This window comes from Canis lupus, chromosome 36 (genome assembly GCF_003254725.2).
Source record: "Canis lupus dingo isolate Sandy chromosome 36, ASM325472v2, whole genome shotgun sequence".
Lineage (NCBI taxonomy): Eukaryota > Metazoa > Chordata > Mammalia > Carnivora > Canidae > Canis > Canis lupus.
Window position 1 is genome coordinate 4880911 of NC_064278.1, and position 26416 is coordinate 4907326.

General features: G+C 41.8%; 1 protein-coding gene across 1 annotated transcript in view; it reads left to right on the forward strand.

Annotated features, from left to right (window-relative positions):
• Positions 1–526: 526 nt before the first annotated feature.
• LOC112674623 (uncharacterized) overlaps positions 527–26416 on the forward strand; it is a 34740-nt gene continuing 8850 nt past the window's right edge. The window contains exons 1-5 of the mRNA XM_049106126.1: positions 527–553; positions 3719–3801; positions 4312–5050; positions 15183–15354; positions 25977–26096. Of these exons, the coding sequence (XP_048962083.1) occupies positions 527–553; positions 3719–3801; positions 4312–5050; positions 15183–15275 (942 nt within the window). The 3' untranslated portion in view covers positions 15276–15354; positions 25977–26096. The remainder of the gene's footprint in view (positions 554–3718; positions 3802–4311; positions 5051–15182; positions 15355–25976; positions 26097–26416) is intronic.

Sequence of the window (26416 nt, forward strand, 5' to 3'; positions counted from 1 at the left end):
TACTGGACACCAGAGATTCTTACAATAACAAAGAACATAAATATTTAGCAGTGGTGACAAGGCTATCCACACAATACCGCCCAGAGAGACTGTCCAGCAAGGTTGGGGGGTGCGGGGCTAGCTAAGAGGTGGTCGCTGTATGTAAATAATACATGTAAATAATAAGCGAGAATTAAGAAAGGGACAAGGCAAGCCTCAAATCTGAATGACTCCCCAGAAAGAAACTTCTCTTCCATGGACTCCGTAACCTCATTTCAAAGCAATTTTATGGTGCCAATAATTCCGTAGCTGGTCACTATGGTCACAATGAACTTCTTGTCTTTTGAATAATTGATGATGGAGGAAAGCACCCTGAGATCATGGTAAGAACTCATCATCAGAGTCTGTTTACCATGCAAATGGTTAAAGCAGGGATTGTGAGTTTACAAAAGTAGGTCTGTACTGTCCAGGGATGCAGTTCACAGCTGCCTGGGTGAAGTTCGTTCAACTTGTCAGGAGCAAAGGCTCAGGTGTACTGCCTTCAAAGATGGCGGCTCATGAGGAATTCAAAAGGGTAAAGACCCAAAGCCTAGTATGTGGCTAAAACTTCAGGCTTTGGAATTGGGCTGACTGATTCGATTACTAATTAGAATGGGGACTCTCCCATCCCTAAGCTGTGTGGAAATTACTTTTGTGTGTGTGTGTGTGTGTGTGTGTGTGTGGAAATTACTTACCCTCATTCAGTCTTCACTTTTCCATCTGTAAAATGGGAAGGTTACCATCGAACTTACAAAACTTTTAAGACGAAGTGAAACAATACTGGTAAAGCACTTAGTATAGTGGCTGCTACTCAAAACAATGTCAGTTCTTTTGTCAAAAAACGCACATAGGGCAGCCCGGATGGCTCAGCGGTTTAGCGCTGCCTTCAGCCCAGGGTGTGATCCGGGAGACCCGGGATCGGGACCCATGTCGGGCTCCCTGCATGGAGCCTGCTTCTCCCTCTGCCTGTGTCTCTGCCTCTCTTTCTTCTCTCTGTCTCTCTCTCCCTCTCTGTGTCTCTCATGAATGAATAAATAAAATCTTTAAAAAAAAAGCAAATAAGAAAATTAATAGGTAAGCCACAGACTGGAAAAAAATATGTACAGGATATTTATCTGAAAAAGTGTTCATATCCAGAATATATAAAGAACTACAAATCAATGAGGAATAGATGAGCAACCCAATTTTTTAAATGGGCAAAAAAACTTAGATACTTCACAAAAGATGGATATCAACACATGAAAAAATACTCAATGTCATTACTCCTCAGAGAAATGCATATTTTTAAAGTTTTAATTAAGTAATCTCTACACCCAACATGAGGCTCAAACTCATGACCTCAAGATCAAGAGTCACATGCTCTACCAGCTGAGCCAGCCAGGTGCCCTGAGAAATACATACTAAAGCTACAATGAGATGCCCTTTTACATCCAATAGAGTAGCTAAAATAAAAAAGACTGATGATACTAAAGGTTGGCAATGATGAGGAGCAACTAGAACTCTTGTAAAGTGGCCAGAAGGAGTGCAAAATGGTACGATCATTTTCAAAAACAGTCTGGCAGCTTCTCATAAATGTAAGCATGCATCAACCCTGTGACCTCAAAATTTCACTTCTTGGTACGTATCCAATAAAATATTCAAAAAGAGTTGGACATGAATATTTATAGCAGCCTTAATCTTAATAGCCTCAAACTGGAAACAATCCAAATGCCCATCAACATGAAAAAAGATAAATTATAGTATATCCCTCTAATGGAATACATCATTAAAAAAAACCAACACTTGATATTTGTGGCAACATGGATTACTCTTCAAACTCATATGTTAAAAAAAAAAAAAACCTTTGATGTTAAGCAAAAGCAGCAGACACAGAAAGGACATTGCATATGAAGCACAAGAATAGGCACATCGATCTATAGAACTTCTGGTATAAAATGGATTGACTAGACAGGAACACAAGAGAATGTTCTGGGTGATGAAAATGTTCTCTCATGTTTGGTTGGTGGTAACATGGGTTCGTAGAAGTGAACGTTTAAGATCTCTGCATATTGTTGTGCTCAACTGTTTATCAGCAAAAAAGAAAACTATTATGTTATCATTATTACAACAGAACATCTCATGAGCCACACCACAGGCCTCGTGGAGAACGGGGCCATGACTTGCAGATATCCGGCATACACAGCAGCTCTGTGACTGGCATTTTGCAGTCCCACCAGCACGGAGCAGCTGGTGTTCCCTAGGATCCCTGTACTCTCAGGACTCAGGTTCCCTCTCAACAATCCAATCATTTCCACTGCTGTTCTCTCTTTACTTTTCTTGGTTTCTACTGTAATTTTTTCGTACTTTCCTCTCTTACCCCCAGGGGGAGTAAGACTGGGTGAGTTAGCGTTCTAGTTGGGCATCTTTATCGGTCTAATTATCATATTCAGCTATCTCAGAAACTCTGCTCTCTTTACTCATGACATATAGAATCGCCTTTGTCAGAACCCTATTTCAGGTTCAATCTGTAGGGCCAGGTTGACAGAGTCTCATGACATATTTCATGGTAACTTGGGCTCAAGGCAGGAACTCATGGGGCTGTGGATGGTTGGGCACTTGGAGGTCCCTGAGCCAGACATTGTAACGACCATGTTCTACCACAGGGAAGCAGTTCCCCTGGGATCCCCAGCTTGTAAGACTAGGGCTATAGTTTTGGAGCACAGATCACTGCAGCAGGAAGGCTCCACATGCATGTGTCTTAAACCCACAAGACTGCTCTAAGTTGGGGTCCTCTTACTGGTAGAGTCACATGTAATCACAGCTATATAGTTAAATATATACTTAGTGTCAAGTCTTAATTCCAGAAAAGCCTATTGATAAACATTACCTTCTAGGGCAAAATATTTTCAGGTTTTCAGGACCTGGGCTGAATGATTTTTTAGACAGGTCTTGCAGGGTGAGGAATGGTTGGAATTAAGCAGAGTTTATGACACACTGGCTTCGCATACATGGGCTCAGTGAGGCAATGGGTCTTTTTTTTTTTTTTAAGATCTTATTTATTTATTCATGAGAGACACACAGAAAGAGAGAGAGAGGCAGAAGGAGAAGCAGGCTCCATGCAGGCAGCCCGATGTGGGACTCGATCCCAGGACCCTGGGATCTCAACCTGAGCTGAAGCCAGATGCTCAACCACTGAGCCCCCCAGGCGACCCGAGGCAAGTCTTGAGGAGTATTGCCGATGCTTAAGCTGTTATTCTTGATTGGGAAGCTGCTTAGTGGCTCCTCTTCTTATCTTCCAAGGATGGGAATGTCCTGGAGCAGGCAACTAACTAATTTTTACTTAACACACGAACAGAGAATTCTGTTTTTCAGTTCTCATTAATTCACTTGTAAATTTTTAAGGCAAATCCTCCTGTATCCTACTCTAATCTCCTGCCTTCAAATCCATCAATAACAAAACGAGGTTACAGCTGTTGGAGGCCTCAGGCAATCAGAGCAGGTTGTGATAGGGTGGCTATTGTTTCTTAAATCCTTATGAGACAGTGGGATGCTTTTCCTAGTGTACCTGAGTCCGTGATCCAGGGCACTCCTCCACGTCCTCGTTTATAAAACAGGGATAACAAATGTGTCTGCTTCGTGGAATTGTTGTGAGGATTAAATGAGTTACATAAGTGTGAAGAGCTTAAAAACGTTTCTGATGACCGTTTCGTCTGCCCTCCAGGCCCTCCAGCCTGCATTCCGCGTTGGTCTGTCCTGCGGGGAGCGAGGCTTGCGGGGCCCTCTGCCGCCCCCGGCTCACGCTCGGCAACCGGGGCACCTGGCTGGACACAGCTATTTTTTTTTAAATATTTTATTTATTTATTCATGAGAGACACACAGAGAGAGGCAGAGACACAGGCAGAGGGAGAAGCAGGCTCCATGCAGGGAGCCCGACGTGGGGCTCGATCCCCGGACTCCGGGACTCCGCCCTGGGTGGAAGGCAGATGCTCAAGCACTGGGCCATCCAGGGATCCCCGACACAGCTGTTTAAAGTATCGAGAACTTCCAGGGCGCCCGGGTGGCTCAGTCGGCTCAGCGTCCCACTCTCGATTTCCGCTCAGGTCACGGTCTCAAGGTCAGGAGGTCACAGTCTCAAGGTCAGGAGGTCGAGCCCCGTGTCAGGCTTCCGCTCAGCGGAGAGTCCGCTTGAGATTCCCCTTCTCGCCTCTGTCCCTCCCTGCGACACCTGTGCTCCCTCCCGGATAGACGATCTTTAAAAAATAATAAAAATAACACAAGGGTTTGTATTAAACAAAATAAAAATAAAATATTAAGGACTCCCATCCGGGTGTACGGGGCCCCCAAGCGCCCCGCCCCGGGACACCCGCCCTCCCCGGCCCCTCCCCCCGGCCCTTCCCCTTCCGGCTGCTCCCGGACGTCCGGCTCCTCCCGCTTCCGCCCCGCCGCCGGGCGTCCCCTGAGGGCCCGGGACGCCCCTTCCCCTCCTCACCGCCCAGAGCGCGCCCGGCGGGAGGCTGTCGGCGTCGCCTCACATCCAGGCGCCCCTCGGGTCGCGGCTGGGAGGCCCCCGGCGCTCACCCCAGTCCCTGAGCCTCCCGGCCGGCGGCGACACCCACGCTCTGTGGACGCGCTGCGCCGGGAGGAGGCTGCGCCGCCGACGCCGCTGGCCGGGGCCTTACGGGCCGCCCCGGGTCCCCTCGCTCGGCGCCCGCGCCCCCTCACCTGGGCCGCCCCTCGCCTCGGCCGCCGCCGCTGGAGCCGGCGCCCTGTCCTACGAGGGGCCTGTGCCGCGCGTGCCCGGCGGCCGGGGCTGACTCGCGGCCTCGGGGTGCAGCGCCCGCCCTCACGCGGCCCGGGGCGCCTCGCTGGCCGCAGGGGGGCTCCGGGCGCGGCCCTCACGTGGCTGCTGCAGTGGCCCCGCCCGCCGCCCCCGCCAGGCGCCTCTTCAGCCCTCAGGAACCTGCTCCGATATCCCTTCCTCTGGAAGCTTTGCGACGCCTCGTGGGAGGACCGCGGCTCCCTCCTCCGGATCCGTCGGCACCACGTGCTCCAGGTTTGCGGCGATTCACGTATTCGCCCCCCCCCCCCCCCGGGCTGTAGGATCCCCAAGCACAGAAACCTCCCCTAAGCTGGTGTTCGCTCCACTCAGTGAATACGCCGATGAAAAGTCTGATGCACGCTGCTGAGCGTTACCCTTTAGCCCTACTATGCTGCCCGGACTGCGGACATTCTTGTGCTCCCCCTTTTCCCTCCGCATTTACCCTTCCTGGGCCTTCGGGGTTAGAGGAGAAGGGAAATTATGTTAACTGTGAAGTGGGGTAACCATGTCTCTGGAATATTCCATCTACCTATTATGCCCCCCCCCCTTTTTTTAAGATTCTATTTATTTACTCATGAGAGACAGAACGGCAGAGACCCAGACAGAGGGAGAAGGAGGCCCCCGGCAGGATTCGTTCCCAGGACCCCGGGATCACACCCTGAGCCCCCCCCGGGCGACCCCTACCTGTTCTTTTCTGATGCCCTCTTCCCCCTTGAGAGCCCTCTTGTCCTCGGATGCCCAAAGGGAGAGCAAAGCCAAACACCAAAATTAGTGTGCAAGCACAGGTGAGTCATAGAACATTCTAGACTGCATCTGAGAAATGAGAGACTTGAACCACGTGATGTGTACGTTGTTTGTTGTTCTAACCCTCCGTTGGTTAGAAGGGAAGCAGCTGGAATTTTAGGCACTCCAAAATAGTAGTAAAATTATGTCTGTGCAGAGGGCCTTCTCGGTGTTCCAGGTAATGTCATGTTTTTAAAAATTTTTATTTATTTATGATAGTCACAGAGAGAGAAAGAGAGAGAGGCAGAGATATAGGCAGAGGGAGAAGCAGGCTCCATGCACCAGGAGCCCGATGTGGGATTCAATTCCGGGTCTCCAGGATCGCGCCCTGGGCCAAAGGCAGGTGCCAAACCACTGTACCACTCAGGGATTCCCGGTAATGTCATTTTATCTGTGAATAAGGCCAACCCTGGTGATTGCTTCTTCTCTTCATGGCTCATCACCTCCCACCACTTCTGACTCAGAGCTACTTCCTGACTTGCCAGCTGAACACCCTGAGAAATTTCATCTTTGCCTTATTTACTTTGACACAAAACAGCATTTTCAACTGCTACAACTTGAACAATCCGAACTCTTCCCATCAGACATTTCTTGTGTGTTCTCATCTCCTAAATTTTACAAAAGCCTCTACTCACACCTGGACCATTCACAGAGCCTCTCAGAGGTGGAGAGTTCTGGGCCCCCGCATTTTAAGTAGCTCTATGGCAGGGACTCTAACCAGTGCAGGCAGTATGTTGCACAACTCTAGGGGGCACCCTTCATACTGAGATCACTGTGGAATTATACACACATTAGAATAATTTTCTACCATAAAAAAAAAAAAAGAATAATTTTCTGGCAGATGGCAGCAAGTTGAGGAAATGCTCTGAGGGTTGGCTGCTGTGGTGCCCTCTCCCTTTTTTTAAAAAAGGAAGCTATGCCAAAATAAGCTTATGCAAATCGTCCGTGTTTGCATGTAACAAATTAGTTTAGTTGCAATAAAATATGTATAACATAGAATTTACCATCTTTACCATTTTTAAGTGTAGAATTCAGTAATGTCAAATATATTCACATTGTTGTGCAACCAATCTCCACAACTCTTCTTCATGCAAAACTGAAATGCAATACCCATCAAACAATAATCCCCATGTCTCCCTCCCACAGCCTTTGGCAATCACCTTCTACTTCCCATCCCTATGTATCTGACTAGGTCCCCCACGAAACTGAAATCATATAGTATTTATCTTTCTGTGACTTATTTCAGTGACTGTCATGTCCTCAGGGTTCATGTATGTTGCAGCAAGTGACAGAACTTCTTCCTTTTTAAGGCTGAATAATATTCCATTGTATGTGTGTGTCACATTTTGTTTTAACTTTCATCTGTCCACAGACCTGGTTGTCTCTACCTTTTGGCTATGCTGAATAATGCTGGTATGAGCATGAGTGTACAAATTAATGTGTTTTTTACATTTAATTTAAATTCAATTAATTAATATATAGTGTATTATTAGTTTCAGAGGTAGAGGTCAATGATTCATCAGTCTTATATAACTAACCCAGTGCTCATTACCTCACATGCCCTCCTTAATGCCCATCACCCAGTTACCCTGTTCCCCCACCCACCCACCCACCCCTCCAGCAACCCTCAGTTTGTTTTCCATGATTAAGAGTCTAAAAAAAAAAAAAAGTCTCTTGGGCAGCCCTGGTGGTCTAGCGGTTTAGCACCATCTTTGGCCCAGGGCGTGATCCTGGGGACCCGGAATTGGGTCCCACATCGGGCTCCCTGCATGGAGCCTGCTTCTCCTTCTGCCTGTGTCTCTGCCTCTCGCGCTCTCTGTGTCTCTCATGAATAAATAAATAAAATCTTTAAAAAAAAAAAAAAAAAGAAAAAGTCTCTTATGGTTTGCTTCCTTTTCTGATTTTGTCTTATTTTTCCTCTCTTCTCTTTGCTCCTGTTTTGTTTCTTAAATTCCACATGAGTGAGATCATATGATAATTGGCTTTCTCTAATTGATTTATTTCACTTAGCATAATACCCTCTAATTCCATCCACGTTGTTGCAAATGGCAAGATTTCTTTTTTTGAATGGCTGAGTAGTATTCCATTGTGTATATGTGACACATCTTTATCCATTCATCATTGATGGACATCTGGGCTCTTTCCATAGTTTGGCTATTGTGGATATTGCTTCTATAATCATCAGAGTGGAGGTGCCCCTTTGGATCACTAAGTGTGCATTTTTTGGAAAAATATCTAGTAGTGCAGTTGCTGGGTCATAGGGTAGCTCTATTTTTAACTTTTTGAGGAACCTCCATACTGTTTTCTGCAGTGGCTACACCAGTTTGCCTTCCCACCAGCGGTGTAAAAGTTTTCCCCATTCTTTCATGCCACACTACTATTGGCTCTTTTTAGATAATCCCTCTAGCAGGCCTCCCTTGCATAACTGGCAGCCAGCATAGATCGTATTTAATACCCTTCCCCTAAACAACTGAATTTCAGATGTAATCATGAAATGAAAGGAGTAATAATGATAGGCAAAAAGGAAATGCAGACAGTATTATTTATTTTACTGAACTTATTTATTGCATACATTGAGAACTGAAACATTCTGCAGTCACACAATTCACTGTCTGGAGTAGTAGGACTTTCCTTTTCCAGAAAATTCTTGATGAAATAGGTAATGTTGAATTTCCTGAGAAATGGATTAATCCAAACAGTAGTCTACCAATTTGCTCTTGTGGGGTATCTAAGTTCAGGCTGCTTAAACAAAATACTGTATACTGCATGGTGTAAACAACAGACATTTATTTCTCAATTCTGGAGGCTGAGAAGTTCAAGATAAAGGTGCCACCACTTTTCTGATGAGGGCCCTCTTCCTGGCATGTACATGATGTGCTTGTAGGTCCTTTCCCACAGTCCACATGCATGAAGAGAACTCTGGCGTCTCTTCTTATAAAGATACTAATCCCATTATGGCAGCCCTACTGTCATGAGCTCAGTTAAACAGAATTATGTCTCAAAGCCCCACCTCCAAATACCATCACAATGGGGATTAAGACTCTAACATGGATTTGAGGAAAACACATTGAGTCCACAACTTTGGGTAAATATCTCCTTCTCAAAGCAATAGTTAGTTCAACTGTACTTAACATATGATTGTTTACTTTTTAAAGGGTCACTTCAAAAATCCTAACTTTACTGTCTTAACCAATACTAAACCATTACCTCATTAACCTTGTCCATCCTGATCAGGCCTAACATCAAAAGACCCACCTTAAACCAGACCCCAGAAACCTCATAAATATCCCACCTCTGATCTCCCTCTTCAGAAACACTACAGAGACTTGGTCAAGGCAGTTATCTCCATAGGGCATTAGCAGTCATGAGTATAATCATTAGTAAAAACATCTTAATAAAAAAAAATCAAAATAAATATTACAAGTCACAAATGGGAATGTGTAATGCTTTTTTTTTTTTTTTTTTAAGATTTTATTTATTCATGAGAGACACAGAGGCAGAGGGAGAAGCAGGCTCCGTGGAGGGAGCCCCTTGTGGGACTCGATCCCAGATCCTGGGATCACGCTCTAAGCCAAAGGCACACTCAACCACTGATCCACCCAGACATCCCATGGGAATGTGTAATGCTTTAAGAATACATTACTTTGGGGGAGCCTGGGTGGCACAGTAGGTTAAGCATCTGACTTTTGGTTTTGGTTCAGGTCATGATCTCAGGATCATGAGATCGAGCCATGCATTGGGCTCTACATTCTGTGTGGAGTCCACTTAAGATTCTCTCTGCCCCTCCCCACCATGCATGTTTGCATGCACTTATGCTCTCTCTTTCAAATCTTTAAAAAAATAATAGATACATTGCTTTTCAAAAATAAGTTTTCTACTTTTTAAAAATCATTGTTTTGGGATCCCTGGGTGGCGCAGCGGTTTGGCGCCTGCCTTTGGCCCAGGGCGCGATCCTGGAGACCCGGGATCGAATCCCACGTCGGGCTTCCGGTGCATGGAGCCTGCTTCTCCCTCTGCCTGTGTCTCTGCCTCTCTCTCTCTCTCTCTCTCTCTCACTCTCACTGTGTGCCTATCATAAAATAAAAAAAAAAAAAATCATTGCTTTAATTTTTACGATTAAAATATGTAATTTTTTTACTCTAGGCCCAACATAGGGGCAACATCAACAGTTGCATGTTCTACTGGCTGAGCCAGCCAGGCACCCCTAAAATATATAATTTTTGTAAAGAGGGTAAAACCGTATACCTACATCTGGTCTGTTGCAGTAATGAATAACATCACAATTTATTATTTTTTTAAAAGATTTTATTCATTATTTGAGAGAATGAGCAGTGGAGAGGGGCAGAATCTCTACTGAGCATCGGAAGACCAATGCAGGGCTCTGTCCCAGGACCCAGAGATCATGACTTGAGCCAAAGGCAGAGACTTAACCAACTAAGCTACCCAGGCACTCCTGCACCACAAGCTTTCACTTCAGATTTGCCAACGATTGCCAAAATCAACTTTCACATGTTGAGACAGCATAGCTCTCTCTACTCATATTAAACAAAGGTACTTTGAATTATTTTAATATTTAAAATATTTCAAATGAAGCAATAAATATACAAATAGTTAAGAAAAAACTTAACCAGAGGATGAAACTGGCAGGTTCAGAATAATCTCATTAATAAATCCCAGAGATTGTAATACTGTCCATGTCTGTGTTTCTTTGGGATGAATCATAGCAGTTTTCAAATATCTCTGCAGTCAAAAAAAAAATCCCCTAAATTAGCTTTACAAAAAAATATTCATCATAAATTTCTATTGTATCTGGTTAGAATTTCCTAAATTTTTCTTTTGCAAAAGTCAGAGAAAGTGGCTAATTGATAGTGAACATTGATTGTATCTGATCCTTTACTTTAGAAGGAGGGTCTAGTTCTTGGTGAAAATGAGTAAAGTATTCAGATATTGTCCTTTTGATTTCCTCTGGCAATGTGCAAGACCAGTATCTTTTGTTCACAAGACATTCTTGTCATTCTTTGAAATGTCCATTTCTGGGATGCCTGGGTGGCTCAGCGGTGGAGTGTCTGCCTTTGGCTCAGGGTGTGATCCCGGTCCTGGGATCAAGTCCCACATCGGGCTCCCTGTGAGGAGTCTGCTTCTCCCTCTGCCTATGGCTCTGCCTCTCTCTGTGTCTCTCATGAATAAATAAAATCTTAAGAAAAAAATGTCCATTTTCTTATGCTTTGTTCTTTCAGAGTTGGTGGTGTTCTCCAGTTTTTCCGTGGAAGTCTTTAAAGAACAATTTAAAGCTTATCGTTTTGGAACCTGGGTGGCTCAGTCAGTGAGGTGTCTCCCTTGGCTCAGGTCATGATTCTGGGGTCTTGGGATCTGGCCCAGCATTGGGGTCCCTGCTCAGCTAGGAATCTGCTTCTGCCTCTGCCCCTCCCCCACTCATGTTTTCTCTCAGTGCTGTCTCTCTCAAATAAATAAAATCTTTAAAACAGGGGCACCTGGTGGCTCAGTGGTTGAGCATCTGCCTTTGGCTCGGGTTATGGTCCCAAGGTCCTAGGTTCAAGTCCCACATCAGGCTCCTTGTGGGGAGCCTGCTTCTCCCTTTGCCTATGTCTCTGCCTCTCTGTCTCTATCTGTCATGAATAAATCAATAAAATCTTTCAAAATAAAAAACCCCAAATAGAAACCACAGTAGTTACTTAGAATTAAAACCAGAAAAAAATTTCAGGGAGAGTTATTTTATCACTGTCAGTTTTTAGAATTGCAGGCTAATGGTGATAGTAAAAAGTAGGCTACTTTTAGTTGCTTTTATTGTTGTTTTTAAATTCCCTTTAGACAATGCACTCCATACTGCCTGCCTGGGGATTGTTCCCACTGCCTTCTCATCTCTAGGCTGTCAGCCAGGGATGCAGAATGGGGGACAAGAGAGATGTCAGTAAGACTGCTATGTATCTTATAGCAGGACTTCTTCCTTGTAAACAGAAAATCAATTTTCTTTAGGTCTCTCCCACTCAAGGGATGGGGACTCTTTGCTCAATTCAAGAGAATATGCTGATTAAGATTTTGTGTCCATTCAAGTTCCCTTGTCTGTGATTGCCTTAGGTATGGGTATTTGTTGAAGTTACAGCCAAAGATCCTTGAAGGAAAGTCTGCTGTGAGGGCTTTCAAATCCATCAGTGCACCCAGCATAGTCTAGAGCTAAGACCTAAATAAATCACACAGACACACACAGACATACACCCGTGCACGCGTGCTGCCCATCTGTGTATCTATGTAGATATATATGTATGTGTATGTACATATATATACATTGAAAGCAATATATTAAAAAAGAAAACAATATGTATATGTCCTGTTTTCATCTATATGTATCCTATTGAGATGAATAAAAATGCATTCATATTAAAGAGATATTAAATTCATAGTAGCTCTTTGGCTTTACATATTTTTCTCAGTCAAAAGACTGAAAGTACAAATACTATCCACACAGGTTCATACTTTTATGTTTAAAAGGAGTCTTCTTAACAACATTCTATTCCTTTGTTGTCAAATAGGAGTAGCATCAGAATTTCCTGCCAACCACTAGAGGACAGTATAAACCAGCAAAAAGCCCAGCCATCCAGTCAGCACAGCCTAGTCCTGAGAAGGTGGTAAACAGCCACTTCATCAGAATGTCCAACTTAGGCAAAACCACGCAGATCCCATTTTTCTTTAACTCCAAATGAAAATACCTTTTCTAACTCTCATAAGAAATCTGTATATTGTAACTAGTTATACAGCCTTAGACATTAAATATTCAGAGTCTAAGGTCACAATGGCTGGCTTTACATCTTACCTCCGCCCTTAATAGCTGTATGACCTTGGGAAAGTTTTTCTACCTGTTTCCTTATCTGTAAAATGATAGTAATAACAGTACACACATGCTCCATAAGTGCTAGATTTTATTAAAGCTTAAAGCACTTAGGCTCTGCAGTTACACTGCCTAGATTCAAATACTGGTTCTACTAAGCTAAATAAATAGCTTAGTAACTATGGACATACTTTTCTTAACCTTGCCGTTCTCATCTGTAAAACGGGGCTACTAATGCCAACCCGATGATGACTGCTTAAGGATTAAATGTATATCAGCACCTAACACAGTGCCTGGCATGTAATAAAATGTTATGTATGTTTATGGTTAGGATTACTTTTAATATTCCTTTTATAATTACTAATGATATTAATTAGACTTGCAATGAAAAACTTGCCACTGGTATTTGTGCCATTTATTGCTTACCTTAAGGCACATTTAAGAAATAGCAACACGAAGAACATTTCTTGCTTCTTCCCAAAGCTAAACAGTCCCCTGTCCACAGACTGTCCACTGCTATTCTAAAGCTTTGTTTCTACCAGAAAATCAAATTGGAAAGTCATGCAATTAAGTGGAGAATTTGATTTTTTATCAACAATGTGTAGAATTCGTGCTCCTTTAAAACTTGCTTTCTTTTTGGAAGGATATCTTTTATTTGGATCATTCAAAAACTTGAGTCTCTGCTGTAAGAGTGCACCAAGTGTCATCCCTTGTTTATTTCTCGATAGATCTTTACAGACTCCAGTGAGTGCCTGCTTTCTCCCTCAGCTAGTGTCAGCCCGGTGTTCCTTGTCATTGAGTAAGGATGACAGCTTTTGCAGCCCAACTTACATCTTCCTATCTCCATGGAGAAGCTTGTCTTTTAACAACAACAAAAAAAAAAAAGCAAGAAAGAAAAGAGAGAAAGAAAGAAATCAGACTTTAAAATGATATAAAAACATCGTCAGTCATTTTGAGTGTTTTATTTTATCTGCCAAAAGATACAGTCATTTGACAGTGTTAGTCTGTTACTTAGCATTGTAGTTTCTTTTAGTAATAACAAAATTGTTTTGAATGTTGGTAACAAAAATGAATTGATTTCATGACCTAACCGATAGTATTGGGGGATCTAGAATTTGCCAAAATGAACCAAAAGAGCCAAATTGCTTATAAACCCCATGGCTGGGGACACCTGGGTGGCTCAGCGGTTGAGCTCCTGCCTTTGGCCCAGGGCGTGCCCCTGGAGTCCTGGGATGGAGTCCCGCATCGGGCTGCCTGCATGGAGCCTGCTTCTTTCTCCCTCTGCCTGTGTCTCTGCCTCTCTCTCTCTGTCTCTCATGAATAAATAAATAAAAGTCATTTAATAAATAAATAAATAAACCCCATAGCTGCTAGCCAGTCTGGTCGATGCCTGGCAACAGATTGACTTCCCCATCAGTTTTGCTCATTCTCACCTCTGAACATCCTATTCCCCTGGACACCATTGTCGCTCAAATCAACCCCATTATGGCCAGGGCTCCAGTAGTGATATCACAGAAAAATGAAGATAATGGGTGGGTCGGATGACTGCAAGCCTTGGATCATTTCCAGAAGACTACTTCCTCATGTGAGCCAATGAATCTGTTTTTACCAAGACTTCAAAAGTCTTATCCAAAAAAATCCAGAGCTTCTGTAGTTGGACCACTGATGTTCCAGGGTGACTGTGTCTGCCCTTTCAATCTAAAAGCTAAAGCACTTTGTAAAACCTGAAAACAGTTTAAGACATTAAAAAGACGCACCCCCTTCCAAAAAAAGGAATTTTCATGCACTGTAGAAACCATTCAGAAGCAAAACATCACATCCTAGTGAATATAATGGGGTCTTGCTTCCCCCTCTTATTTGAACACAACTCTCATTGACTTAAAAGTGACATTTCCAAACTGGTTGCAAGAATGATTTGTCCTCTAAACAAAGCAGGCTGCATTTGTTCTGGTAGAATGGCTTCTCTTCTTTGTCTCCGGATAATTTGATACAGCATTCATTCATTCAAGTGTGACTCTCGTTTGAAAAATTTCTCAATGAGACCATTTAAAAAATATTTTTTAATCTGGAGCTTTCATGACCTACTCTAAGGCTTCTTTCAGCCTTGTACTTGTTAGCTTAATAGAAATGGCAAAAATTGATCTTTTGAAATGAAATTGTTCCCAGTAAATTTCAACCTAAAAGCAGTCATTTTTCCCAAAAACTTTGTTCGGACCCTGCATGTGCAGTTTGTGTGTAAAATTTTAAGACAAGGGATTCTCTAATTGCTTCAAGGACCCCCCACCCCCACCCCAAATAAAATGACAAGCTTCCAGCCTTAAGATTTGGAAGTGAAGGGGAGTTACTTAAATCTAGTGTCTTCCATATGCCTGGGGGTTATTTCAAGAATAACATCTCTGAGTGTTTAAAAACAGTGCTGTGGAAATTAGAGCTACAGGTAATATTATTTTCTCTTCTGAGAAATGCACCCCATCAGGGGCCAGTCTCTATGCTTCCCACCTTCTCCGGTCTCAGACGCTTTCTGGCCTCATAGGTCAGAATTCCCATAAATTTCAGGGCCTGCCATTTTCTCAGGGCAGAGGTGAGACCCAGAGAAGAGACTCCACAATCACATCTTCACAAACTCAAAGCAGACTTGCAGGGTTTACATTCTAAGCCTATGAATCTTCTTCATGATGGTTCCCATGTCTCTTGAAATAAACAATGTGGAAAGAAAAATATTATGGTCTCTATTTGCAGCATTTTGTTCTGAAAATAACTTGGACAGAAGAGCTGAATCAGCACATACGTGAGCAAAGCCCTCTGACATCACTTGACAGTCGCCTCTTCTAATAAACAACCAGCTCACAGTGACCACAATACCTGGTGTACATAAGAAAATCAAAATTAAAAGGTCTCTTTAATACTAAAGGTAAGATTCGAGTTAAATTTAGGACTAACCAGAAGGCAGTCTGGTAAGTGGTTGTGTTTAGCCCTCAGCTTCTGTTTTTAGTGTGTGAATTTTAAAGTCTGTGTGGCCCTTTAAGACATAAATAACTGAGACCATCAATGAGATCGTTAAATATCAAAGAGGCTACTACCACAGCTTAAATTTCCCCTTGAGTGAGGAGTGAATGATCAAATTCAGAAACACTTCATTTGATAAAACTAACTGCTCTCCTTCTTGCTAATCTCCTCCTGAGATTTTGCTCTTTACTTGAGCAAATTAACTGAGGGTGAACGATGATCAAAAGAAAAACTTATGAAGAGCAAACTCCATAAATCGCTAGTGAGACCGAAATACACATCAGAAACAAAAAAGTCTTTAGTCCAATAGAGATCAGAAGCAAAAGACGCAGACATAGGCATGAGATATCTGCGATAAAATAAATAGAACACAGACATAGTCAGGTTTAGAGCAGGATTAAGAATGTCGCTATCACAGAAGAACTTTGTGGGGCCTGGCCCTTCCTCTTCCTATACCTTGCTTGGCAAGCAGAGTCTGAATTAGGAGGAACTCCCAACCTATGATCTCCCTACGCCCACTCCATTCCCACACACACACACCAATTTTCTTTTTTTATCAATAAGGTTTACATAAGACCCTTGAGCTGAGCCAAAATGAACAGAGGAAATGTACATAGACATCAAGATAGCCGTGCTTGAAGAAATAGTAATCTGAAAATTACTTCTGGAATATAGCCTACAGCTACAGAACTGCGTGCATACCAAAGAACTGTGTAGAAGTTTATTCATTGTATGTAGTGTTATTTGTAAAGAAATAATTGGAAACAAACATCCATCAATTGGGGACTGGCTAAATAGGCCTTATCCTCACAGTAGAATCATATGTAATCATAAGAACACACTGAGGATGCTTTCCAGGATATACTGATGCTGAATGGTGTACGTAGTATGCTATTTCTGGTGTAAGAATGGAGAGGAGATAGGAATATATATTTATATTTACATAAAGGAACTCTGGGAGGAAACATAAATTAATGAGAACATTTTCTGAGGCTGCATAGTGAGAGGTTAAAAGGGGACAGAGTTGGGCACTTCCCCATGAATGACTTTTTTAAACATTTTTGGTTTTTCGACTATGTGAATGTATTATCTATTCAGGATTTTTTAAATTCAATAATAATATAACTCGGTAACAAAACAGCCCCCTGCCCCCCCCTTTTTTTTAGCTAAGCAACAAATTCGGACATGTCACCAAAGAAAAGATGTGGGTAGTAACTAAGCATGTGAAAAGATGCTTGACATCATTAGTCATTAAAGAAATGCAGATTAAAACCAGAATGGCTCAAATTAACAAACCTGCCAATACTGAGTGCTCAGGAGGATGGGCAGCCACAGGAATTCATACATTGCTGGTGGGAATGAAAAATGGTTTAGCCACTTTGGAAAGCAGAGTACCAGTTTCTTACAACATTTAACATGCATTTACCATACTGCCCAGAAATCCCACTCCTACATGTTTAAAACCAAGAGAAAGGGATACATTAAGTGTCTCCACCCCAAAAAATCCAACAAACTTGAACACAAATGTTTATGGTTGCTTTAATTATAGTGGGCAAAAACTGGAAACAACCCAAATGTCTACCAACTGATGATGGATAACCAGTTATATTGCTGGAATTCCAGTTAGCCATACAAAGGAAAGAACTGACACATGCAACTAATGAGTGAATTTCAAATACTTTCTGCTAAGTGAAAGAAACCAGACTCAAAAAGCTACATGTAGTGTGATTCCATTTTTGTAACATTGTGGAAAAGCTAATACTCCAAAGACAGAAAACAGATCAGTGGCCAGGGACTGTAGGTTGAGAAAGGTTTGCCTACAAAGGGGATTAGGGAACTTTCAGGGGGGGCAATGGGATTGTTCTGTATTGTGGATGTGGTGTACATTTGTTAAAATTCATGAAATTGTATACATTACAGGGGTGAATTTTACTGTTTATAAATTATACCTCAACAAACCTGGCTTTAAAATTTAATAGTCAATAAGAGGAGGGAGATGTGGTCAAACTTGTCCTTTGGAAAGGTCACTCTGGTTGCTGTGTAGTAAAACACTATAGAGTGTGCAAGAGTAAAATGCAGCTGTTCCAGTGGTTCTGTGGGACAATCCCCCTGAGAACCAGGACTAAGACATTGGTGGGCCTGGACAGAGGCAGGCACTTCCGAAGTGACAGTTGGGAATACTTGCTAATAAACTGGATTCAGGTCAGCAGAGACCAAGAGTGGTCAACGGGGACCCCAAAGATTATTTTATTTCCTGTGTGTGTGTGTATTTTATATAAATATATAAAATAAGAGGTTGTACTTGGTCATCCATTCAGGCTGCTGTAACAAAAATACCAAAAAAGATTGGATGGCTTAAGCAACAAATATTTTTTTCCCACATTTCCCACATTTCTAGAAGCTGAAAAGTCCAAAACCAAGGTGCTGGAAGATTTAATGTCTGGTGAGGATTTGCTTCCTGGTTCATAGATGGCCATCTCCTCACTGTGTCTTCACAGGGTAGAAGGGCAAAGGAGTTCCACTCTCATGACCTAATGATCCCAGAGGCCCCACTTCCAAATGCCACCACACTGGGGGTTAGTTTCAACATATGAATTAGAAGACATACATACATTCCATCTGTAGCACTACGCCGTATGAGGCAGGCAGAGAGCAAAAATTATCAAATGGTTCTTTTTTTTTTTTTTTTTTAAGGTTTTATTTATTCATGAGAGACAGGCAGAGACATAGGCAGAAGGAGAAGCAGGCTCCTCGCAGGGAGCCCAGTGCGGGACTCCGTCCCAGGACCTCACCTGAGCCAAAAGCAGATGCTCAACTACTGAGCCACCCGGGTGCCCCTATCAAATAGTTCTATTCCCAATGCCACCATGAATTATTTGCAGAACCTCTGTTAGAGTCTCTAAAATGTATGCTAAGGACTGGAAAAATTACATAAAAAACTGAGAACATGAGGCCAAGAATGCTTTAGCTGTTTGTCCTAGAAATTAAAGAGGAAAGAATCAAGTCCATGTCTTCTCAGGTAAGAAGAGCCACTAGGGAAGGGGGTGTCTGGCTGGCTCAATGGGAGAACTTCACCTTTTGATCTCAGGGTCATAGATTCAAGCCCCACATTGGGTATAGAAATTACTTTAAAAATAAACTTGGGGCACCTGGGTGGCTCAGTGGTTGAGTGTCTGTCTTTGGCTCAGGTTGGGATCCTGGGATCCTGGGATCGAGTCCCACATCGGGCTCCCTGCATGGAGCCTGCTTCTCCCTTTGCCTGTGTCTCCACCTTTCTGTGTCTCTCATGAATAAATAAAATCTTTAAATAAATAAACTTAAAGAAAAAGGGATGGGGGGCTACTGTGAAAGAAGATGCTCTTCCTCCAGAAGAGTGATAGCAAAAAGATGAAACTGTCATTTCTATTTTCTGGTCAACATAAAATGGCCTGACTAGACAAGAAGAGAAAAAAAATGGGACTGAAATATATTTTGTTTATTAATAAATCATTATGATTTATTTGTGGGTTTTTTTAATGTGTAAAGTTCATTTCCTGTGCTTGCACATGTATTTGTCGTGGCTGACTGGACTGACAAGTGATTGCCCATTAGCTTAGCTTAGACGTTCCTGGCCGTTCCATTAACGTGCATAACCCCAATTTGGATCTAACCGTCTAGAGCAGGGCATTTGCCTTTGGCCACCTCAGTTCAGAGTCATTCAGTCAAAATAGCTAAATCATATCTTAGAATGCCATGTGAAGTTCAACAGGAAATCCTTTCAGGTTTGTGCTCATGAAACCCTTTGTGGTAAAGGTGAAGACCAGAAAGAACAGCAATAATAGAGCCCAACCCTTTTTATTTTGCACACACACACACACACACATATACACATACTTATTCACAGATATATTCTGATTTCTTTCTACTAAAGATTTTGTTTATTTGAGAGATAGAGCATGAGCTAGGGGGAGGGGCAGAGGGAAAAAGAGACTCCCTGCTGAGTGGGAGCCCAACATTGGGCTCGATCCCAGGACCCTGAGATCATGATCTGAGCCAAAGACAGATGCTTAACCCACTGAGCCACCCAGGTATCCCTAGATATATTCTGATTATAAAAATAACACACTTTGTGACTATCAAACATTTTAGAAAACCCTCCCCAATTTCGATTACCAAGTATTCACTGTTAGCTTTTTGTTATATATTCCTCTAGATTGTTTTCTGCACAACTACATTTATTTTAAGAGCATTACTTATACAAAGATAATTTAAAGAAATCCAAACCAAGATTTTGACCCTGGGTATTAATACTCCCACACTGATTAGAGGGAGGAAATTAAGTGAGAGGATATATCTAAATATCTCTAAGGATATATCTAAATAATTCATTAACTTTTAAAGAATGAATCTAAGGTTGTTTCCTTTGATGGTTTTTAAGAGAACATGATAAAAATTAATGTAAAAGTAAAATAGAATTACAGAATTATCTGATTCTATATAAAGATTCTTAACAACAATGTTTCAAAGAAAGTTAATACATTTCATTCATGACTGTGACAGGGTTCGGAACACACTACCCCCAAATATGGCCCCTTGGCATATTGAATATTTCAAGCTAAAGGAACTTGGGAAATGGCAGGTGCAGGAAGGACTCTGATCTTCCCTTCCGCCCTGTAGCAGGTCATAAGACTCTCAGATGAGAAGCGCTCTCCCTATACTCAGAGAAAAGGAGCATCCTTTCCTTCAAAAACAGAGGAAGAGGCACCTGACTTAACCAGTCAGTTAAGTTTCTGACTCTTGATTTTGACTCAGGTCAGGATCTCAGGGTGGTGGGATCAAGCCCCACTTTGGGCTCTGTGCTGGGTGTGGAGCCTGATTGGGATTCTCTCTCCCCTGCTCCTCCTGTCCCTACCCCTGTCTAAAACGGAAAAAAAAAACAAAAAAAAAACAAAAAAAAAAACAGAGGAGTCCAAACAGGCATTGCTAAACTTCCCCTAGCTTAGTACTCTGAATTTGTGTACTTTTGTCCTCTCACATTTTTCCACGACTTTCCCTTCTTCCTTAAACCCGGGGTAAAAAACAAAACAAAAACAAAAAACCCCAAACAAACCCAGGGTAAAACCACTCAGGTTTAACCATTTCCTGGGATCTTCATTTCCTAATGAAGGCTCTTGCATTACATAAGATTAAGATTAAATAAATTTGTATGCCTTTCCCTGGCTAATCTGTTTTTTGTTATAGTATCCCAATCAAGAACCTAGAAGGGTTGAAGAAAGATTTTTTCCTACCCTACAATAGAAAATTTTACTTTGGTAGAAATGTCTTCTAAATAATACAATAAAGTACATGCCCTAATGTCTTAGCCATCTGATTATGAAAATGGTGATTAATAGGGGCACCTGGGTGGCTCAGTGGTTGAGCGTCTGCCTTCGGCCTGGGGCGTGATCCCGGGGTCCAGGAGTGAGTCCCACATCAGGCTCCCCGCATGGAGCCTGCTTCTTCTTCTGCCTGTGTCTCTGCCTCTCTCTGTGTCTCTCATGAATAAATAAATAAAATCTTAAAAAAAAAAAAACCAAGAAAATGGTGATTAATAACCAGTAGAAAATTAGTATCAAGATATCTTGTTTGTCTAGACCCAACCTATTCCAGAAAGCTTAAGAAAACCTTTAACACAAATGTTTTTTATCACCTTGTATGCAATTTCTTTTGGTTATAAAAATATTTTGGGTAACAAAAAGATACCCAGACCTGTTTTGGAAGATCAAGTAATGCCACCAAATTTATAATAACAAACAGCAACAACAAACAAAACAACAGGTGGCCCCAGAATTAGATTCCCTAAAGGCAGAGGCAACTTTTAATTTAATAGCTGTTTTTCTTTTTATATTTTACTCTTTAGTTTTAAAATAACAATACTAATTAAATAATTTTAGACATTATGTACTCACTTTCTGCTATGGAAGATAAGTATTTAATATCCTTTTACCACTCCTGCGTACACACCCACACACTCATGCTCTTCCCACTGTACCGTGTATTTGAATCATAATCGTGTATTAAATGAATATTCAGTTTTTACAATAGAATAATGCAAATATTGCTTACAAGTAAGTAGTGCTTTGTATACATTTCTTTTTTTATACTTTCATTTTTCTAGGAGCTAAATACTGCTTATTTATTTGTTTTGTTGTTTTTGCATGAGTGAGTGGGGATTGTGCGTGCATGTGCATATTATTTTTCTATACTTCTCTAATTCTCTTACCAGCAACATTGTCAAGCACCTCAAGTTTTCTTGTAGGTTTTGTTTTTGCTTTTGCTTTTAATGGAGACATCTCTCCTAGATCCTTCCATCCTTCTGTTTCTACCTGGAGTGGTTGATCTCTAGAACTGCTAGATTTTTGTCAGCCTCGTATTTTTTTGACCATGACTCTAGACATTCAATTTGCCTCTTTCCTTTGCTGGAATTCTTGTATTCTTATTCACATCTTCCTCTTTCTTGGTTTATTCCTCATCTTTGGTAGCATACATGTTCTGAAAGATTCCTGGAAAAAAAGATATAAAGAAGGCAAAGTTTTTGAGATTTGTCTGTTTGAAAATATCTTTTTTTCTAACTTTCTAACTTCTAACTTCGTATTTGATAGATTAGCTGAGCAAAGAATTGGATTGGAAAGATATTCCCTCAGAATTATGAAGGTTTAGCGCCTGGTGTTGAGAGTTCTATGCCACTTTATTTCCTCATGACCTTTCTTTTTCTTTCTGGAAGCTTTTAAATTCTTTTTATCCCTACTGGGGATTTGCAGTGCTGTGTCTTGGTATGGGTCATTTTCATTTCCCAATCCCATCCTCTATTCTGGGATGTGTTCATATATCTATCCATGATGGTTCATTTTATGGGTCAGCTTGGCTGGGTCACAATGTGCCCAGATACGTGGTTGAACATTATTGTGGGTGCATCTACGGCTATTTCTGGATGAGATTAACATTTGAATCAGTAGACTGAGTAAAAGCAGATTGCCCTCAGCAGTGTGGGTAGGCTTCATTCAATTCATGGAAACTCCAGACACAGAAGAAAACGTTGTATTAGAATTCACTTTCTCTGCCTGACTGCCTACTACCTTTGGACTCAGACTTGAACTGGAGCTATACCATTGGCTCTCCTGGGTTTCTAGCTTGCTGATTGCAGATCTTGGGACTGATTGGCCTCCATATTCAAGTAAGCTGATCCTTTATAATAAATATATTACATTTATATGTATCTATACTTTTGGTTCTGTTTTTCTGGAGAACCCAGACTTGAACAGTGTCTGACAATTTCTGCCTCTCTTTTGTCCTCTTCTTGAAATCAGATACTGAACCTCTTGAATTGCCCTTCTTCTCTTCCCTTTCCTAATTTTTTGTTCTACTTTTGAGAGATTCTTCAACTTTCTCTTTCAACATCTCTACTGAATTTTTAATTTAAATCAATATGTATTTTTTTAATTTCTAAAGCACTTTCTTGTTCTTTAATCATTCCATTGTCGTAGCACACTGTTTTAATCCCAAGAAAGCAGTAGCATCACTTACCTTTGGGAGGATATTAATAGTTTGAGATTTTTGTAGAGGCTGCTTTCAGGCAACAGGCTTGAGCAATGGAAACTTGATCAAGGTAATAGGGCCCATGATGACCCCCAAATTGAATGCAAATAGGCTCATTAAACAACTCCTCTCAAAACAGCCATAGACCCTAACTGACCAATCAGCTACTTACAACCAAGTACAATTCCTAAGATGACCAACAAAAGGAGGAAATTCCATACTTCCATACTTCCTCACTCGGCCCTGTAACTATAGCCCCTCACCACCACCCTATCACAGTCTCTGCTCTGCTGTTCTGACCACTGCTTCCCTGCAGTGTATTCCATAAACTTCTATCTCCATTGTTCTGCCTTGGGTGAATTCTTTCACAACCTGTGCCACCAGCCTCCACCCGACCTGGACGTCCCATAGTTTCTTCTGCTCCTGGCATAGGCTTTGATTCTCCTGAGTTTCCTTTTTTCTGTTGTTTTATTACTTTTTTTTAATATAAGAAATTTTCCTCAAAAGTCTTCCAGTTCGTGTTAAAACTGAGGTGCTCGGGGCACCTGGGTGGCTCAGTCTGTTTAAGTGTCTGCCTTCGGCTCAGATCATGTGATCTTGGGGTCCTGGGATTGAGCCCAGCATTGGGCTCCCTGCTTGGCAGGGAATCCGCTCCTCCTTCTCTCTCTGCATGCTCTCTCTCGCTCTCTCGCTCTCGCTCTTGCTTTCACTCTCTCTCAAGTAAATAAAAAAATCTTAAAAACAACAACAACAACAACAAAAAAACCTGAGGTGCTAAAAGCCTGACTGGAAGCTTTAAGTCCACAAACAGGGTTTGTCGAACGGTGAGGTTCATGGTAGGGTTATCAGGTGGAGCTTGGACGTTTTCCTGGACAACCCTAAAAGTCATTAGGTCTTTTTCTTGGGTCTTTTCGAAAGAAATACTATCCAGTCTGCTGGGAGAGAACTAGAAGCTTCCCTGCCAGCTTCCTGGGGATTAAGGAGAGGAAAAGGCCTGGGTGTTCCCATGTGGTAGACAGCCTTTCACTCAATCTCACTGTCTTCTGTCCAGTGCCTCATCCCCACCTTCAGCTGTGCCTGTCATCAGCCCTCAGTCCAGGGTCTCTTTGGCATAATTTCTCCATCACCAAACCTCTCATGTCCTTCTTGAGTTGGGGATGTAATCACTGGGCTTCAGTGGGTGGGCTTTAATTGCTCCTTGTGCCAACTCTCAACTAATTTTCCTGTATTTGTCTCACATCTTGCCCCTCCTTGGAAGGTCTCTAACTTCTGACTCTTTCAGGTGTTCTGGGCCACAAATCAGTTTGCTTTTCACTGGCAAGCACCTCTGCAGAAACGTTAGCTTAAATTTTCACTGCTCTAATAATTCAGTGACTATCTCTTGTCCACTTTTAACATTCTAGAATTTTATTGTCTCTAATCCTCTATTGTGGTCTCTGTTCTTCTTGCCCTGTATTGTCACTTTATGTCTTTACTGTCATTTTGGTGAGGTTTCAGGAGATAGCATAAATGAATACAGAACACATGTTCTAAGAGATACACAAGAGTCCTTTGCCATATGTAAGCAGAGAGAGCAAAGCATGAAAAGTATGGTTCTCTGTTCTGCCAGGGTGCTGGCTGTAGGCTGGTACACTCGGCCTCCCCAGTCTACTCCTCACGATTACACATACACAGAACATTTGATTTCTGTATTTTTTGTTCTGGTCTTGATTTTTTCACTTAGCCAAATGTCTTGGAGCTGTATCCATATTCATATTTATAGGCCTATCTCGTTCTTTTTAATGACTACATAGTATTCAACAGTATGAATTTATCATGATTTATTCAACCATTATTTAACCATTTCCCCACTCTTTTTAAATTTTATGCATACACAGACACACATCTATATATGTACACATTTATATAGCCTTAAAAGTTAACTAAATTAAGTGACTAAAATGGCATAAATATAAAATTATATTTATGCAAAGAAAGGATCAAAGGAAGGGCAATATCATATACATAGAAATCTTTGCTGTTGGCTTATACCTAATAGTGAATGAATGGAAGCATCTGCAATGCCTCAAAAATCAGAGATATTAGGATTCTCCTTCAGTTGAAGATACACTATAAATTAAGCTATAGCAGACTTGAAACTCTGTAAGCCCACAGACAGAGATTTATGTAAATGAAAAACTAGGATTCAATTTACAATTTATATTTTTACAAAACAGGTAATGTATTCTCTGCTAATCAGATTTTATGTCAATCAGAGTCCTGACAGGAAACAGATGGCACTTTCCAGTGGGGAACAGAGGATAATTTAAGCAGGGGACCATTTTCAGTGGTGTACGAGGGTGCAAGGACCCTTCCTTGAACACCAGAATGGGACGGTCGAAGACTTTGGGGCTACAACAGAGAGAGCCTTTGCCACTCTTGTGCCTGAGGGTCAAGAAACAAGAGAGTTACTGGGCTCAGAGAGTAAGTCTAGCTGTAAGACAGGCAATCTGCAGGAGCTGTGGCTTTGTGGAGGGACCCAGCTGACCTTCAGCACCCAGAGGAGGAGGAGGAGCTGAGGGGAAACATCTGATTTCACTCATCATCCTGCAGTTTTGCTAAATCTGGCAACCCTAGGTGGGTAAGAGTAGAGAGTCAATCTGGAGAGGCAGATGGAGAACACTCCTCCTACCTGAAGGAGCAGTGTTGTACTGCGCTCATTAGTAGCCGTGCCTATGGACCTTGGGGCAAAGTCAGTCGCTAAGAACCGCAGACAATGTACTTATCCAATCATAATAATGAGTTCATTAAGTCAGCTCTGAAAGTTGCACACATCTTGGCTTATAATTCCAATTATAGAGAAAAGAGACTACATATAAAACGAGTCAATAAAAATGAAAAAGCAAACTTTTCATTAAAAGAGTAAAAATGAAAAAGTAAAAACATCCCCTTGTTGTCTCTTCTCATTAGTATTTGGTTTCTTTATTATTCCAGCCCCTGGGTCTTCATCAGTAGCTGAGTGGAATGTCTCCATCCAGGCGTTAGGAAAAAAGTGTCATGGCAAATAGAGGCTAAACAGACCAGAGAATGCAAGAAGGATAACTTGAGCAAAAGGTGAGAACAATCCTTACATTTATAATAAATATTAATTCATGACAGAAACAACATACAAAGGAGAGTATGGATGGGGCCAATAAGAAAGCAGAGTCCCTCATAAATTACTAGGACTGAATAGTAGTATGGTAATTCCTAAGCATCAATCTAATTTATGAGTAAAATTGATTTTAATTTATAAGCAAATAGAAAAAAAATAGAGTCAGAGTGTCTGCTGTTATTCTTACCTTAAAATAATAAATCTGAGGGGTGCCTGGGTTGCACAGTTGTTTGGGCATCTGACTCTTGGTTTCAGCTCATGTTGTGATCTCAGGGTCATG